This window comes from Oncorhynchus tshawytscha, linkage group LG09 (genome assembly GCF_018296145.1).
Source record: "Oncorhynchus tshawytscha isolate Ot180627B linkage group LG09, Otsh_v2.0, whole genome shotgun sequence".
In the NCBI taxonomy this organism is placed as follows: Eukaryota; Metazoa; Chordata; class Actinopteri; order Salmoniformes; family Salmonidae; genus Oncorhynchus; species Oncorhynchus tshawytscha.
The window spans coordinates 16904639-16921341 of record NC_056437.1 but is presented as its reverse complement, the minus strand read 5'-3'; the positions used below and the strand labels follow the sequence as shown (position 1 = coordinate 16921341).

At 40.9% G+C, this 16703-nt stretch overlaps 3 protein-coding genes across 15 annotated transcripts in view; 1 reads left to right on the top strand and 2 right to left on the bottom strand.

Annotated features, from left to right (window-relative positions):
- Nucleotides 1-5081, bottom strand: part of mat2al (methionine adenosyltransferase II, alpha-like) — a 37517-nt gene extending 32436 nt beyond the window's left edge. For 2 of the 3 annotated variants that reach the window (XM_024431036.2, XM_042326619.1), the window contains exons 1-3: nucleotides 4842-5081; nucleotides 1427-1504; nucleotides 1167-1289 (exon numbers count right to left, since the gene is read on the bottom strand). In XM_024431036.2, coding sequence (XP_024286804.1) covers nucleotides 1167-1289; nucleotides 1427-1504; nucleotides 4842-4917 — 277 coding nt within the window. In that variant the 5' untranslated portion in view covers nucleotides 4918-5081. Of the gene's footprint in view, nucleotides 1-1166; nucleotides 1290-1426; nucleotides 1505-1664; nucleotides 1686-4841 lie in introns of all 3 variants that reach the window. The other variant, XM_024431035.2, reaches the window with a different exon arrangement.
- A 4494-nt stretch (nucleotides 5082-9575) lies between these two features.
- si:ch73-234b20.5 (vesicle-associated membrane protein 8) lies at nucleotides 9576-13857 on the top strand. The gene is made up of 3 exons (XM_024431034.2): nucleotides 9576-9760; nucleotides 10333-10494; nucleotides 10679-13857. The coding sequence occupies exons 1-3, from the start codon at nucleotides 9758-9760 to the stop codon at nucleotides 10820-10822; spliced, it is 309 nt and encodes a 102-aa protein (XP_024286802.1). The 5' UTR covers nucleotides 9576-9757; the 3' UTR covers nucleotides 10823-13857.
- On the bottom strand, nucleotides 11684-16651 carry hnrnpd (heterogeneous nuclear ribonucleoprotein D). 11 transcript variants are annotated; one of them, XR_002954577.2, is made up of 8 exons: nucleotides 16491-16651; nucleotides 15589-15757; nucleotides 15075-15236; nucleotides 14702-14833; nucleotides 14384-14483; nucleotides 14069-14221; nucleotides 12727-13668; nucleotides 11684-12299 (listed from the first exon to the last, which is right to left on the bottom strand). XR_002954577.2 is itself a non-coding variant. In XM_024431019.2 (8 exons), the coding sequence occupies exons 1-7, from the start codon at nucleotides 16649-16651 to the stop codon at nucleotides 13598-13600; spliced, it is 948 nt and encodes a 315-aa protein (XP_024286787.1). In that variant the 3' UTR covers nucleotides 11684-13217; nucleotides 13569-13597. The 11 variants fall into 11 exon arrangements, 10 of the variants coding, with proteins under 10 accessions (XP_024286787.1, XP_024286788.1, XP_042182546.1 ...); XM_024431019.2 differs by having other exon boundaries at nucleotides 11684-13217; nucleotides 13569-13668; XM_024431020.2 differs by having other exon boundaries at nucleotides 13569-13668.
- Between the last annotated feature and the right edge of the window lie 52 nt (nucleotides 16652-16703).

The following is a 16703-nucleotide window of genomic DNA, read 5'->3' as shown; positions in this document are numbered from 1 at the left end:
CTGGATGGACTGCAGAGATCTACAGCTGAGGTGGGAGACTCTGTCCATAGGACAACAATCAGTCGTATATTGCACAAATCTGGCCTTTATGGAAGAGTGGCAAGAAGAAAGCCATTTCTTAAAGATATCCATAAAAAGTGTTGTTTAAAGTTTGCCACAAGCCACCTGGGAGACACACCAAACATGTGGAAGAAGGTGCTCTGGTCAGTTGAAACCAAAATTGAACTTTTTGGCAACAATGCAAAACGTTATGTTTGGCGTAAAAGCAACACAGCTCATCACCCTGAACACACCATCCCCACTGTCAAACATGGTGGTGGCAGCATCATGGTTTGGGCCTGCTTTTCTTCAGCAGGGACAGGGAAGATGGTTAAAATTGATGGGAAGATGGATGGAGCCAAATACAGGACCATTCTGGAAGAAAACCTGATGGAGTCTGCAAAAGACCTGAGACTGGGACGGAGATTTGTCTTCCAACAAGACAATGATCCAAAACATAAAGCAAAATCTACAATGGAATGGTTCAAAAATAAACATATCCAGGTGTTAGAATGGCCAAGTCAAAGTCCAGACCTGAATCCAATCGAGAATCTGTGGAAAGAACTGAAAACTGCTGTTCACAAATGCTCTCCATCCAACCTCACTGAGCTCGAGCTGTTTTGCAAGGAGGAATGGGAAAAAATGTCAGTCTCTCGATGTACAAAACTGATAGAGACATACCCCAAGCGACTTACAGCTGTAATCGCAGCAAAAGGTGGCGCTACAAAGTATTAACTTAAGGGGGCTGAATAATTTTGCACGCCCAATTTTTCAGTTTTCGATTTGTTAAAAAAGTTTGAAATATCCAATAAATGTCGTTCCACTTCATGATTGTGTCCCACTTGTTGTTGATTATTCACAAAAAATACAGTTTTATATCTTTATGTTTGAAGCCTGAAATGTGGCAAAAGGTCGCAAAGTTCAAGGGGGCCGAATACTTTCGCAAGGCACTGTAAATCGCTTTCACTTAGTCTTTCACCTCATGCTGTATCTGTCAAAACCAAATTACTGTATTTTCTAATTAAATTGTGGATGTTCTCTTGCACAGATTAGATGTACCACTGCTAAATGCATGAACAGGCTGGTAACCCTGGCTGAGGCTAAATCTGCTCTGTGAGTGACTGTACCTTTGGAGGAGTGATCGTAACCAATCTTCTTAACGGTGTTCCTGACCACCTCCACGAGGTCCACTACACCCTTGGAGGTGACCTCTCCACACAGCATGATCATACCAGTCTTCGTAACAGTTTCTAGTGCAGAAAGAGTTCAGTAATGTTGAGGTGAAAGGTCATTCAGATATGAAATAATGAAAAACAACTATTGATAAAGTCTTGTTTGTCTATTAACATATAAGAGCTTTAGAGAATGTAAAACTGGACAAACTTACCACAAGCCACTTTGGAGTCAGGGTCCAGAGTTAGGTATGCATCAAGGACAGCATCACTTATTTGGTCACACATTTTGTCTGGGGAAAAATTATATGGTTTAATAAATATTGATATCCTATGTGCTAAAAAATAAATATATATTCTGTGTGACAGTAATTAATGTAAAGTCATTTGCATTCATACAGAGCTACTTGAGAGCTCGCCAGTTTGTAATCCTAAAAAACATAAATTAGTTACCTCTGGTTCGTTCAGCCATTCCTATGGGGAAAATTAATGGGGCAAGAATGGGGTTATGGGGATCAATGCCGAAAATGAGGTCTGAGGTTCACACAGGCTTATGAGATCTACATTTTGTTCTATGAGATCATATCAGTCAGTTAACATGACCTTAATAAACTATGAAGCCTTTATGTGCTTGTTTTGATTGAATAAATGCTTCAAAATGCACAAAAAAGGGACATTAGCTGATGAAGATTAGCTCATGGAACAAAACATATAAGATCTCCTAAGCCTGTGCTTACCACAGACCTTATTTTGGGCGTCTATCCCAAAAACCCATTAATTTCTCCATAGGCTTTGGGCAACAAGACGGAGTTAGTGCCTACAAAAATACACCATTACTATGGCTCTCTATAGCAGGGTCGGCTCCATGCATAAGCGACATAAGCAGTCGCTTAGGGCCCTAGGCCATTAGGGGGGCCCTCTGACCAAAAAACAAACCACATACATATACACATATACACTGCTCCAAAAAATAAAGGGAACACTAAAAAAAATGTTTACCTTTATTTAACTAGGCAAGATCAGTTAAGAACAAATTCTTATTTTCAATGACGGCCTAGGAACAGTGGGTTAACTGCCTGTTCAGGGGCAGAACGACAGATTTGTACCTTGTCAGGTCAGGGGTTTGAACTTGCAACCTTCCGGTTACTAATCCAACGCTCTAACCACTAGGCTACCCTGCCGCCCCTAGATCTGAATGACTGAAATATTCTTATTAAATACTTTTTTCTTTACATAGCTGAATGTGCTGACAAAAATGATCAATGGAAATCAAATTTATCAAGTCACACTCAAAATTAAAGTGGAAAACCACACTACAGGCTGATCCAACTTTGATGCAATGTCCTTAAAACAAGTCAAAATGAGACTCAGTAGTGTGTGCGGCCTCCACATGCCTGTATGACCTCCCTACAACACCTGGGCATGCTCCGGATGAGGTGGCGGATGGTCTCCTGAGGGATCTCCTCCCAGACCTGGACTAAAGCATCCGCCAACTCCTGGACAGTCTGTGGTGCAACGTGGCGTTGGTGGATGGAGCGAGACATGATGTCCCAGATGTGCTCAATTGGATTCAGGTCTGGGGAATGGGCGGGCCAGTCCATAGCATCAATGCCTTCCTCTTGTAGGAACTGCTGACACACTCCAGCCACATGAGGTCTAGCATTGTCTTGCATTAGGAGGAACCCAGGGCCAACCACACCAGCATATGGTCTCACAAGGGGTCTGAGGATCTCATCTCGGTACCTATAATGGCAGTCAGGCTACCTCTGGCGAGCACATGGAGGGCTGTGCGGCCCCCCCAAAGAAATGCCACCCCACACCATGACTGACCCACCGCCAAACCGGTCATGCTGGAGGATGTTGCAGGCAGCAGAACGTTCTCCACGGCGTCTCCAGACTGTCACATGTGCTCAGTGTGAACCTGCTTTCATCTGTGAAGAGCATAGGGCGCCAGTGGCGAATTTGCCAATCTTGGTGTTCTCTGGCAAATGCCAAACGTCCTGCACGGTGTTGGGCTGTAAGCACAACCCCCACCTGTGGACGTCGGGCCCTCATACCACCCTCATGGAGTCTGTTTCTGACCGTTTGAGCAGACACATGCACATTTGTGGCCTGCTGGAGGTCATTTTGCAGGGCTCTGGCAGTGCTCCTCCTGCTCCTCCTTGCACAAAGGCGGTCCTGCTGCTGGGTTGTTGCCCTCCTACGGCTTCCTCCACATCTCCTGATTTACTGGCCTGTCTCCTGGTAGCGCCTCCATGCTCTGGACACTACGCTCACAGACACAGCAAACCTTCTTGTCACATCTCGCATTGATGTGCCATCCTGGATGAGCTGCACTACCTGAGCCACTTGTGTGGGTTGTAGAATCCGTCTCATGCTACCACTGGAGTGAAAGCACCGCCAGCATTCAAAAGTGACCAAAACATCAGCCAGGAAGCATAGGAACTGAGAAGTGGTCTGTGGTCCCCACCTGCAGAGAACCACTCCTTTATTGGGGGTGTCTTGATAAATGCCTATAATTTCCACCTGTTGTCTATTCCATTTGCACAACAGCGTGTGAAATTTATTGTCAATCAGTGTTGCTTCCTAAGTGGACAGTTTGATTTCACAGAAGTGTGATTGACTTGGAGTTACATTGTTTTGTTTAAGTGTTCCCTTTGTTTTTTTGAGTAGTGTATATATATTTTTTAGGAACTCAGTCGGGGTCTCAACTTACTGTTGAGAGTTAGAATACTAGAATACACAAGGTGCAAGTTCAAAATGTAGTTGTGCATCAGCAATTTTTCTCTTGTTATTTTAGTCACTGACAGTCACTCAATTAGCATTGTCAGCGAAGCAATTTTTTTATTTATTGGTAAATTTGTCTAGCCAGCTATCATGGCCAAATACCAACCAGGCACGCAGTACAGGTGCCCAGGGGCCCCCCATTGATTTTGTTAGTCACTCTCACTCCGGCATAAGTCATGGCAAAATGTGTAGAATTGCAGGAAATTAGCTTTAAAACTATTGTGAATCCACCCAAAACTGAAGGGTCCATGCTATCTGGGAACCTTAGGACATCCCTACCCCCATTGAAGTTGACATTTAAAATGGTTAATGTTGGGTAAGGTTAAGGACGTCCCAAGGTTCCCGGATAGTATGGACCCAGCTGAAGTGGGTTGACAAGACATTTTTCCAAAGCCCTGCAGATGATGTAACATCGTCCAATCATCGGAAAGTCTTGCGAGTTTACTACTGCAGATGCGGATGTAGAAGTGAAAGTTTACGCGAGAAACACTCGCTTCACGACACTTCGATATAGCTACGACCGGAAGTGACTTTTTCGTAGCAGGTTAGGGTTATTAGGTTAAGGGTTAGCAATAATCCTCCATATATCGGGGTGGCGTGAAAATAATGTGTCCCAGTTTAAACAGTCAGCACGATCCGATAATAAAAACAGACACTACTATCCATGCTTGTTAGTATGCAATGCTGGTATTAGCCCTCAAACTGACATCCATAACAGAGAATGAGCACATGTCATGCACGAGTAAAGCTACGTGTGATAGTTCAGTCGGCTAAATGTGCTACACTCGTACAACAACATTAGATACAATATAGCCTACAAACGCATGGGAAGTAAACACCAACCAGAATGTCCCTCTCCAACTGACTCCGATGTAAAAAGGAATGTTTTCCCACTGGGTCTGTTGCCGCTGGGATTCATCTTCAGTTGGTCGGTTGAACAAGTGCTACAATCAAAAGCTTGTTGAATTTGAAGTTACAACTGAAACAGATGCTATATATATAGGCTACTTACTATCGTATCGACTAATGATTAACCTACAGTAGGCGACAATATTTTAAGTTCTGCTTCTGATTTAGCGCCGCCTACTGGAAATGTATAGTGATGCACGACTCCAGGATTGTTGGAGTCGACTCCGACTCCTTTGGTTGGAATCGAAGGAATCGACTCTTGCTCGACTCCCAAAACACGTTGAAACGGTTGTGCAAACACGTACACACCACTTCATTATTGCAGAGTCCTACTAGGAAGACTACACATTTGCGTTCTGGAGGACTGACATGTGCATGATGCTGCCCATTTGCTCATCAATTTAGTCTATAGAAGGCCTATCCTGTTTGAATATAGGTGATGTGTAAGAACTACAATATCTCAGTTATATTCATGCTGTTCAGCCTTGACTGATCCCCCGGCGCACTCCACGCTGATAACCCTATTATGTGCCATGTTATAGCCCTATTGGACAGGTATTACTAGAGATGTTGGTTATGTAATTATTATAAACTGGGAGGTTCGAGTCCTGTCCTGAATGCTGATTGGCTGACAGCGTGGTATATCAGACCATATAACATGTGTATGACAAAACATGTATTTTTACTGCTTTGATGGCCAATATACCACGGCTAATGGCTGTATCCAGACACTCCGTGTCATGCATAAGAACAGCCCTCAGCCATGGTATATTGGCCATATACCCCCATTCCAGAGAATGATTCACACATGAATACTTTTTTCCAAACTACTCCCTGTAAATCGGATTTTTTAAAATTGAATTGACTATTAATGATGGACGCCTGGAGGTTTTATTCTAGGCGTTAAGATATTTCACCGTTTGACGATAATAGCCTATACTGACAACTCGTGCTTGGCTGCCAAATTTATAGGTGTCCCCATAATATTTAAATTGATGAAGTGTGATCAGAATAATTATTGTAACGTGGTAGACGTCCTTCTTAATAATAATGTCTGCATTCTGCTGATTTGAGCTGCTGAACCGTATTTGCACTTGAGATGCATTTATGGATGAGAAAGTGAACTAGCCATTTTCAAAAAGTTTGGCTGGTATGCCCTGCTTTGCATCAACTCTGTTCGTGTAGAGCCATAATCCTGTAGGTTTTCACTCCAACCCTAATCTAGCGCATCTGGTTAGATAATTAGCTGGTTGATAAACTGAGTCAGGTTAGTTACAACTGGGGTTGGAGCCGAAACCTTCCTGTAGGTTATTTCTCCAGGAACAGGATTTGAGAACCCTGACCTAAGACATCAACAGCCAGCCAGGGTTTCATTAAATAAACTATAGATAGGCACAATACTTTTTATTGCACTTTTAAATATAATTAAACCGATGCATTTGGCGAGGTTTAACTTCAAGTCACTGGCACTATGGATAGTAGCTTAGCCGTACTCATTGATAGCCAAACATGTACTTTAATATACTGTTGGTGAATTTACGAGGCATTGCAAGACAAAAGACACTGCGAGATACTGATTACCAAGATATAGCCTATGCGCACTGTTCCAGCAGTCTTTCTGTCTGCCCCGATCCTCGCTGGCTCACATGCTTTCTCTTCACTATGAAAAACGCTGGTGTGTGTTTGGTCTTCCGTCTGTTGCGTGTAGAGTAGCTCAGCCTACTCATTGATATACCCAATTTTAGTGCATTTGCGCGAGTTATTTCAAGCCAAGAAATTGGGAGATACAGCATTGCGATAGCCTATACATCTTCTGATGACCGATGCACGGTTCTGAATGTCTGCAACTCTGCATGGTGGCCGACGTCCCTTACCTATACATGTCTGTGCTCCTCCCCTCTCGTTAGCTAGCTCTTCCTTTGCTGTGAAAGATGCCAGAGGAGTCGACTCCCCACCACCAATTTAACGTCCTAGCCATTTTGCTAGCTAACACAATGTAGGCTACAATAATGTTTTAAAACGGTTTATAAATAGGTTTTCTAATCCAACATAGGCCTAGATGTATTGAGTTGTCACAAAGTAGCAGTGTCAGGCACACTTGTTCAAGGTAGGGGCAACATTGTATCAGATGGACAAAGATAACTGCAGTGAGAGTGAAATGGCTGCAAACTGATGCTACATAATAGGAGGTTAGTTCATCTCACAAAGCAAGCAATAATTCCTCGCGAAAAAGGACAAAAAGAACACTACAGCACAGATTAAGAATGTATTTTAAGCAATCAATCGTATATATAAAGCCCTTACATTTATTTTACTAGGCAAGTCAGTTAAGAACAAATTCTTATTTTCAATGACTGGCAGAAGGACAGATTTGTACCTTACCAGCTCGGGTATTGAACTTGGAACCTTTCAGTTACTAGTCCAACGCTCTAACGACTAGGCTACACTGCCACATCAACTTATGTCACAAAGTGCTGTACAGAAACCCAGCCTAAAACCCCAAACAGCAAGCAATACAGGTGTAGAAGCACGGTGGCTAGGAAAAATTCCCTAGAAAGGCCAAAACCTAGGAAGAAACCTAGAGAGGAACCAGGCTATGAGGGGTGGCCAGTCGTCTTCTGGCTATGCCAGATGGAGATTATAACAGAGCATGGCCAAGATGTTCAAATGTTCATAGATGACCAGTAGGGTCAAATAATAATAATCACAGTGGTTGTAGAGGGTGCCACAGGTCAGCACCTCAGGAGTAAATGTCAGTTGGCTTTTCATAGCCGATCATTCAGAGTTTCTCTACCGCTCCTGCTGTCTCTAGAGAGTTGAAAACAGCAGGTCTGGGACAGGTAGCACGTCCAGTGAACAGGTCAGGGTTCCATAGCTGCAGGCAGAACAGTTGAAACTGGAGCAGCAGCACGACCAGGTAGACTGGGGACAGCAAGGAGTCATCAGGACAGGTAGTCCTAAAGCATGGTCCTAGGGCTCAGGTCCTCTGAGAGAGAGAAAGAAAGAAAGAGAGGAAGAATTAGAGACTACTTAAATTCACACAGGACACCAGATAGACAGGAGAAATACTCCAGATATAACAGACTGACCCTAGCCCCCCAACACAAACTATTGCAGCATAAATGCGGCAGTTTTAACTTGTTGTAGCCTATCAACCAAGACCATGCCAATAGTGTACTGCATTGTAGCTAGAAGCTAGATCATCCTTGCTGACCTTGCTGTCAGGTGCAAGATTTTATGTGTGTGTGTGAGAGAGAGAGGGGGTAGGGGTCAATTATTCCTAACCCAACTGCCATTTGGAGCTCTGTATCGAAGAACCATTCCATTGGATGGGTGAGCAAACTATTACTACACTACAATATGTGTAATTCCATGTGCTGGCAATCAGGTTCAGATACCACATCCTGTCAGAGGATGGGGTGTCCTAAATCTGTGTCACAGAGCTCAGCTACAGTATGAGTCCAGTAGGGCCCATCAATTTCTTAACAATATCCATTTACAACCTTATACTGTACTGGAATAGATGGAGTTACAAGGACAGATTTCACCACAAATCAAGGGGATATCATATGGGTTACACATACCTACAGTAGTCTTTTCCTACTGTTTGATGGCCAAAGAAAGGGGAACGTTTCATGTGAAATTGTTTATTTTCTTCAAGTTATACCCTATTTAGAGAAGAAGAGTGATTCAGTTTTACTATAAAATACAGTAACACTCAAACATGTCAAAATATTTAGACTGCTTTGTGGGAGGGAATATCTGTCTCTTTAAAATAACAAGAGTGGAGCTTATTTCCATAAATAAAGTGTATGCCCTCCTCTTCCTGGTACTAACCTCATGTTTGGAACAGAGCGATCTGAACAACATGGCCAGCCATGGAAATCAAATCAAATTGTATTAGTCACATGCTTCATAAATAACAAGTGTGGACTAACAGTGAAATGCTTACTGACGGGCCCTTCCCAACATTGCAGAGAGAAAGAAAATAGAGAAATAATAAAATAAAACACGTAATAATAGATACACAATGAGGAACGATAAGGTGGCTATACAGTACAGGGGATACCAGTACCGAGTCAATGTGCAAGGCTACAAGGTACATAAGATATGTACATATGAATAGGAATAAAGTAACAGATAGTAAACAGTAGCCGCAGAGTGTGATGAATCAAAAAAGTTAGAGCAAAAAGAGTCAATGCAGATAGTCCGGGTAACTATTTAACTAACTATTTAGCATTCTTATGAAATCAGATGTAGCTTATGTAGCAAGCAAGTGACTTCACTTTTTATTGCCTTCAAGATCTGCAGTTCCTTTGCTAACAGCCCCCTGATAAATAAAGTGACCTTTGACCAGTGCTGACCTGCATCAGGTGCTAGGACAGCTGATGGTATGTCCCAAAGACACATAGAATCAGAATAGGTAGAATGGGCATTCAAATTCAGAAGTTCAGCTTGTCATGTAATTTCTCCAAATCTTGTTTCTATCTCAAGTGCTATACGTGCACTATGGGGTGGATCATGGACATCTGGGGGGTTTCAGAGCAATCTCAATTCTACTAATCCTAGTTCTATGTAAAGAGATGAGTGACTAACGTCAGGCCAATGGTAGAGCTCCAGTGCAGCAGAAGTAGTTAATGTGTAACTACAGGGAGGGGCAGCGCTGTGTGGAACCTGTGTCTGTACTTGCCTGTTCGCCTGTGTCTCAATCTACAGCTGTCTGAAGCATACTTTACTTGTCTCTTTATTTACTATGCTAGTAATTCGTCTGGATAATACATCTTTGTGAAACATTTACCCTCTGAAGTGGAGTAGTTCTTTGTTTTGTGGATAAATTAATTTGTTCTGACATGGTAAGTGTATTTACTTTGTCATGTGGAAGCTGTGAATGTGAGGCAGTCATATGCCTTGAGGGCACACTAATGATCTGAACTATAAGCACTACAGTGAGTAGAGCAGTGGTATTAAAGGAACAAAGACTATAACCAACAGGATCAGGCAGGCTAGGCTGTGAATATAGTTATTTACATGTGACTTCCGTGTAAGTAAATGTCTGACAGTCCAATAACCTTTGGGACTAAAGAAAGCAGTGACCTAGCTGTTTTGTAGGAAGTGATAAAAAACTGTCTAGTCGGGAATGTGTCAATACAGGAATGGCTGAGGCTGAGCGATAGAGCAATATTTGCTTTCAGATATGTTCAAATTATACTGTATATCCTGGTGTTGTTGAATTGCATTCTGCCCTGTGTATTGGCTCCTGTATTTGTGTGAATTGATATGGATGAGTCCTGGTTTTTTTGCGAAGTCAGATTAACATTTCCCCATCATACAGTAGCAAAGTGTCATGTTATTCTGAAAACTATGGATGTCATATCTAATATATTGATAATATTCAGAGCAGATTCTCTCCTCTTCCTCTCCGTAGGCTGACTACAGTTCTCAACAGCCAGCCTCCTCTAAGATGGACTCAGTGCAGGGCCAAGTCAATGAAGTTAAAGTTATACTCAAAGACAACATCAACAAAGTACTGGAGAGGGGAGAGAGGTTAGATGACTTGGTTGACAAGACACATGACCTACAAGCAACCGTAAGTATTATAAGAGAAAGACAATAGTCTTTTTTGAGGTGATAAGTAGTGGTCCCTCTAGTCTAGAGAAAGGTGTTGAACAGCCAATATGCTTCTGGTTTGCCTGTCTGTTTCTGCTTAAACTTGCTTGAAACCCAATTATATTTGACTTAACTTAACCTTCCATAATTCCTTGAATTTTCAGGCAGACTCCTTTCAGAGGACATCCACGCGGGTAGCCCGGAAGTACTGGTGGAAGAACGCCAAGATGATGATCATCATTGGAGTGATAGTTCTGATCATCCTCATCCTCATCATCCTGTTTGCTACAGGTGTCATCCCCAGTTAAATTGCCTCACAGACTCCTACAGTACTACATTCTCGCTAAAAGGAATAGGATGAACCACAATCACCAACAGTCATGTTTTGAATTTGATGAAACTGTAGTTTCATTCTGGTCTTCTCCCCAAGGCTCAAGGTGGATTATGTATAGTATCGTGACAAAATATAACATTTCACATTATGACTTCTGTAAATAAGCGTCCTGGAATTTGTTTGATTGTTTTTAGATTATATCTGTTCATTTGATGTTTAATAACATACATCTCATCATTTTTGTAGATACATTTGATTGTGTATTTTTGTCCCAAGAGAAACATTACAGGTAAGGAGCCTCTTCCCACAGCATTAGGGTTCATTGAATGCTTTATATTTGTGCTTAAAGGGGCAATCTGCAGTTGCTACATACATTTTATGATTTATAAGTTAATGATTTATGCCCATTGATTCTTGAAGAATATAACTTATAAATGCCTCATGAGCTTAGTTCAACTGTCGTACCCCATCAGAACCCAAAATATTAGCTTGTTTTACTTCAATGTTTGTAAACAAAGTAAATGTAAACAAACACTATATCCTCAAACCATGGTTAAAACTACAAATGCTATATCATGGATAGTCAGTCCTTTCATCCATGGCACCGTCTATGAATTTGAGTAGTTCCATTTCTCCAACCCCATCCCTCAACTTTTAACCCAAACAGGGGCAGGGAGGCGCTTTGTTATTGTTTTCAACTGCTGATTTACTGCTTTAGAAATGGTGGCCACAAAAGTTCACTTCATTACAGTATACAGTTACACTCCACTAGCAGTATAATACTGTCCAAGGGTAAAGCTTAACATAACAGTTCACGCTGTAAAAAAACAATCCATTTCAATTTCAGATACGTTTTTTTATTTAAATGTTTATGATTTCTGAATGTTCTATATTTCTGTGTACCATGTCAAATATATATTAACAAAATGTTTACTTGTGATAACTACGATAAAGGATGTAGATTTATTTAAGGGCCCATTTGCATTTGCTTTTGACCGCAATATAAATCATTTATTTTCTGGCCCTGACCAATCCAATTTTATTTATCGAAGACAAATTTCCACCTCAGGGACAATTAAGTATCCTAGTCCTATTTGGGTTTCAATAATGGTAATTTATGCCTTAACAAAAAGCAATTTACATAGAATATTACACACATTTAACAAAAGGGATAACACTGAGCGTAAGTGAACAATCAACTCTTAAATATAATTCTGCATATATTCCTTTCACACAGTGTAACTCAATACAAGACGAATAGGAAACTTTTAAAAGCTTTGCAAGAAGAAACAACGAAATACAACACTGAACATAAATTCAATGTGCGTAGATCAACTGAATACTCTGACTGTGTCCTGTCTCAAGCCGTCCATAATAAAGGAAACTCTTGACTGAAACCTGTCACTTCGTCTGCCAACGCTCCTTCACAAGATATCCTTCAATCTTCCATCCTGAAAAAGACAAAACAAGTCAAACTGTTAATGATGAAGGTTACTACTAGTAGGGCTACAACTAAATGTCAAAGGAATCCCGTCTTTACCATTTCCATTAAGAAAACACAATACAATAGATAAAAATATGTCTTACAATTAAGAATTAAAAACAAGTTAGTCCATAAGCTAGAAATCCTGAAGTGTGACAAATTAAAGAGTTCAAAGCCCAAATACAAAACCAATGAGTAAAGCCTTCAATTGGTCAAAAAGATACACATTAAAGAAAGCATTACATGCAAATTTCCAGGAAACGTAGAGATACTTTGATACTTTCTCAAAAGGTTAAAAAGAGAATTTTGTTAGAGGAAAATTAACGTTTAAAGGAGAAGTTTTCCCACCGCTGTCAGTAACACAAGCAAACAATACAAGTACAAAAATAACGCACTTCTCCAACGCAGTAGCATCCAAGTACAAACCAGGTTTTAGCTCATGGACTACTGGCTATTACTGCTACAAGAGCTAAATAAAGAAAAGCAAGAATTACAGGTATGATTAGGAATGAAAAAGACACTGGAAAGTCCAGAGAAAGCCGTGTCCTTTGAAAAGTAAATAGTTATTTTCTCAGTATCATGTTGTAATTTACCATTACTTGACGGGGGAGTAAGGGCCTGTAAAAAATGGCATTAAAATTACATAATTTGTATTTAAGTTTTACATTACAAAAAAACACATTACAGAAATTAAACAAATGAAAATAAAAAAAGTGGACAAAGCCGGACATGTCCCACTTAGTTTTTATTTACAATGCTGAGACAGGATGTTGGAAGACCATACCAAATGGCAGCATTCGAGAGGGTACGCCTCTCGTACCCGGTCCGCATTGAGCGGGCCAGAGAGTACCGGGGAGGTCAGCTCATGGCCTGCAAGGAAGCTCCGCTGGCAGGTACAAACAAGGTATATGTCAGAGTTAGGAGACAACATTATTATTTTCTCTCTTTCACTCTCTTTTCCCTTGTAAATCCTTAACTCTTGGTATCCATTTTACTGTAGTAATAGTAGTACTATACCTGTTAACTTTACAGTTACAAAATGGCTCATAAGAGGCAGCAGAAATAATTCACCAAAAAAAGACTGTAGCCTCTATGTTAAGACTACTGTAAAGCACTTTTCAGGTGCTGTGAAAAACTATAAAGAGAAAAACATTATGAGGGTTTATTATTATTATTATACAGAGGTAGATACATTGCACATTATCTAGGTTTGTTGTAGGTGACTTATAAAGCATACCTGTCTGTGGGTGTGGTACTTCTGTTACATCAATACGGCTTGTAATTGTTTTGGTGACCACCTCGCCTGGGGGACTTCCCATAACCACCCTGCTGGTCTGCTGATTGGACACAAACACACACAGAAAAAACATAATTATATGAGTAAATGATAGTTCTAGCTCTTAGTTAAGATAGTAGTACATATTCAAAATCAGTGATTTTCATTGCATATTTCCTTTGTTGTGTTGAATATTTAGTAATTTAGGAAACAGAAAACAATGAATAAAGGTAATGCGTTTTTAACAATATTGTTGGTTTTAATGTCATTTTTTAATATTTATTTACAGCATGTACAGCATGATGGAATTTCAGTCAAATACTAAAATATAAACCATACAGTTAATCAATAAGATTAAAGAAAAAAAAATCCATTGTCAAATTATCCATACATACACGTTATTTACATACTTAATAAGTACATTGTTTTCTTAGTGTGCCTTCACCAAAAAGATTACATACTGCTGTAGTCACCATATCCGCCGTAATAGTTGTTGTAACCAGAGTAATCATAGCCACCGTAGCCTTGGTTGTTGTAGCCATAGTTGCCGTAGTTGTTGCCGTAACCTTGGTTCCAGTAGTTGCCATATCCCTGGTTCCAATTCTGATTGGGTCCTGAAATACAACAAATTGTCCATTTGGTATTATTGAATTGACCAAAAACATATGATTTAACAAACAACATCATACATATAATTACTCAAATGTAATACAGTACTACTAAACATATCCAAAGTATTGGTGCAGGAAACAACCTATTCTATCCAGCCAACTTACCCTGTCTGCCGGGAGGCCTGGAGGGGTATCCCCCTCTGCCTTCTCCCCCCCAGTGCTGCTGCTGGTACTGCTCCTTGGACATGGCCACCTTAATCTCACACTGAAGACAGGAATAAAACATTTCAATAACCATGCTTTAAAGCTTCAAACTCTGACTGACATTACACTGCAGTGAATTCTCATTAATAATACTAATAGATCACCAACTGGACCTGGCAAGGAAATGCCATCTGAAAAACATGCATTGAAGGCAAAGTTTTGAGCTACCAAAGATATTCTGTGGAAAGTATTAGCAGGGCAAGCCATGATGTACTGTACCTTGCTTAATCCTATATTATGGTACTTTTTCTCCATGATCTTCTTCACTCTCTCCTCCTCTTTGAAGGTGATGAAGCAGAAGCCTCGTCTCTTGTTGGTTTTGGTTTCCATGGGGAGCTCAATGGACTCCACCTGTTCACACAGACAACACAGGAATATAATAAAGTCTTATTCAGCAAGGTTTGGAAGTTTGGAAGTGTTTAGAAGGCTTGTCGACTTGTGAGGAAACAAACACTCAATATCAGCTCGTTTCGCTAACTAGTTTGGTCTGATCCGATCATTCAAAATGTCACCCAGGCTAGAAAACTCTACAGAACATCTGACAACGTAATATATATATAATTATTTTTTTAAGTCTACTGTAGTAGCCTACCTCTCCAAAGGCACCGAAATATTCTCTGATCTTCTCCTCTGGAGTATCTGGAGAAAGACCTCCTACAAAGACCTTTCTGATGGGCTCCTTGTTCTTCATGGCCTTGGCCTTCTTAGGGTCGATCACCTTCCCATTCAGCTTGTGGTCCTTCTGTAAAACCACCTACCAGAGGCAAGCCACAGATAAAACATCATTATAATAAAGAAACTGATAGAGCAAAAAAAGATTCCCATCCCATTGCTGCCATGCTATAGAGGTTAAGAGTGCTGGGACAGTAACCAGAACAATGCTAGGTTGAATCCCCAAGCTGACTAGGTGATAAATCTGTCAATGTGCCCTTGAGCAAGGAACTTAACCCTAATTGCTCCTGTAAGTCGCTCTGGATAACAGCTTCTGCTATATGACTAAAATGTAAACGTAATACCATATTCACACTATATAAGAGAGATAGATATAAAATAATATATCACAATCATCCAGCATGATCAATACCATTGAACACAATCAGGAATACCTTATCAACGCTGTTAGCTGCTTTAAACAGAACAAAGCCGAACCCTCGGGACCGGCCTGTCATGGGGTCAAGCTTCAGGGTGCAGTCTACCACCTCCCCAAACTTGGAGAAGTAATCCTTCAAATCCTTCTTTGTTGTGTCCCAGCTCAGACCACCAACAAACATTTTCCTGCATTTTGAGACAGATACAGATATTTCCATTCTGCATACAAATTCTCAGACTGCAGCTGTGTTCCAATTATCTCTAATAATATTCTTTTCTCATATGCTTTCCTTTCACCCGTCAGTAGGAAAGAAGGAAAGAAAGAGTTAAAGCCTTTAGAGAGGGAACATAGCCAAAGTCCTTGTTTAGGGTCAACGTTATCATTATAGCTATGATTATGACAATTAGTAAAGACATCATTTGATAATGCTGTAGCTTTTACAAGCTGCATGTTTGTAGTGGATGATTTAACTAACATCTCCCAGGTCGCCACTAAAACTTACCCAGAGACAGCATCCCTAGGCCACCCCAGCATCTGCCTAGCAGTATCCTATTTCTACCCATTTCTCACATACACAACTCTAAATCCAGCAAGCACCGTCTGTCTATGTTAGCAAAATGGAAGGTTCTGGTCGCCTGAGAGCTGAAGGATGACAGCCACAACAGAGAGACAGTGATGCTGCTGACCTGACTGACCTGCCCTGAAGGGATCATCCATCCTTCCATCATCAGTACCCTGTCTGTAATATTTAGGTATCGGCATTCAACTCAAGTTATTCCTAATTTAAGCTTGCCAACGATGCGAGGAAATGTCAAAATTATAACAATTAGCTACTTGTCCCTTCTTCAAAACTGAGCTAACTAGCTAGCCATATAGGGAACGACAGTTATCGTTAGGCTAGCTAGTTAGCGGTCTCACCCCTCATCCTCTTCGTTTTTGCTGGCATCAATCTTTGATCCCTCGGATTCTCCTGCCTGGCCGCCCTCTGCAACAGTCGGCGTCTGCTCTTCGGTGCTAGCCTCTCCGTCCTCCTCCATTTTCACCACAGTTGGATCTTCACCGGTTTCAAGGTCCGACATTTTTTTTATGTTGCACAAATTGCTAAAGGTAGCTAGCTAATCAGCTGCTGTC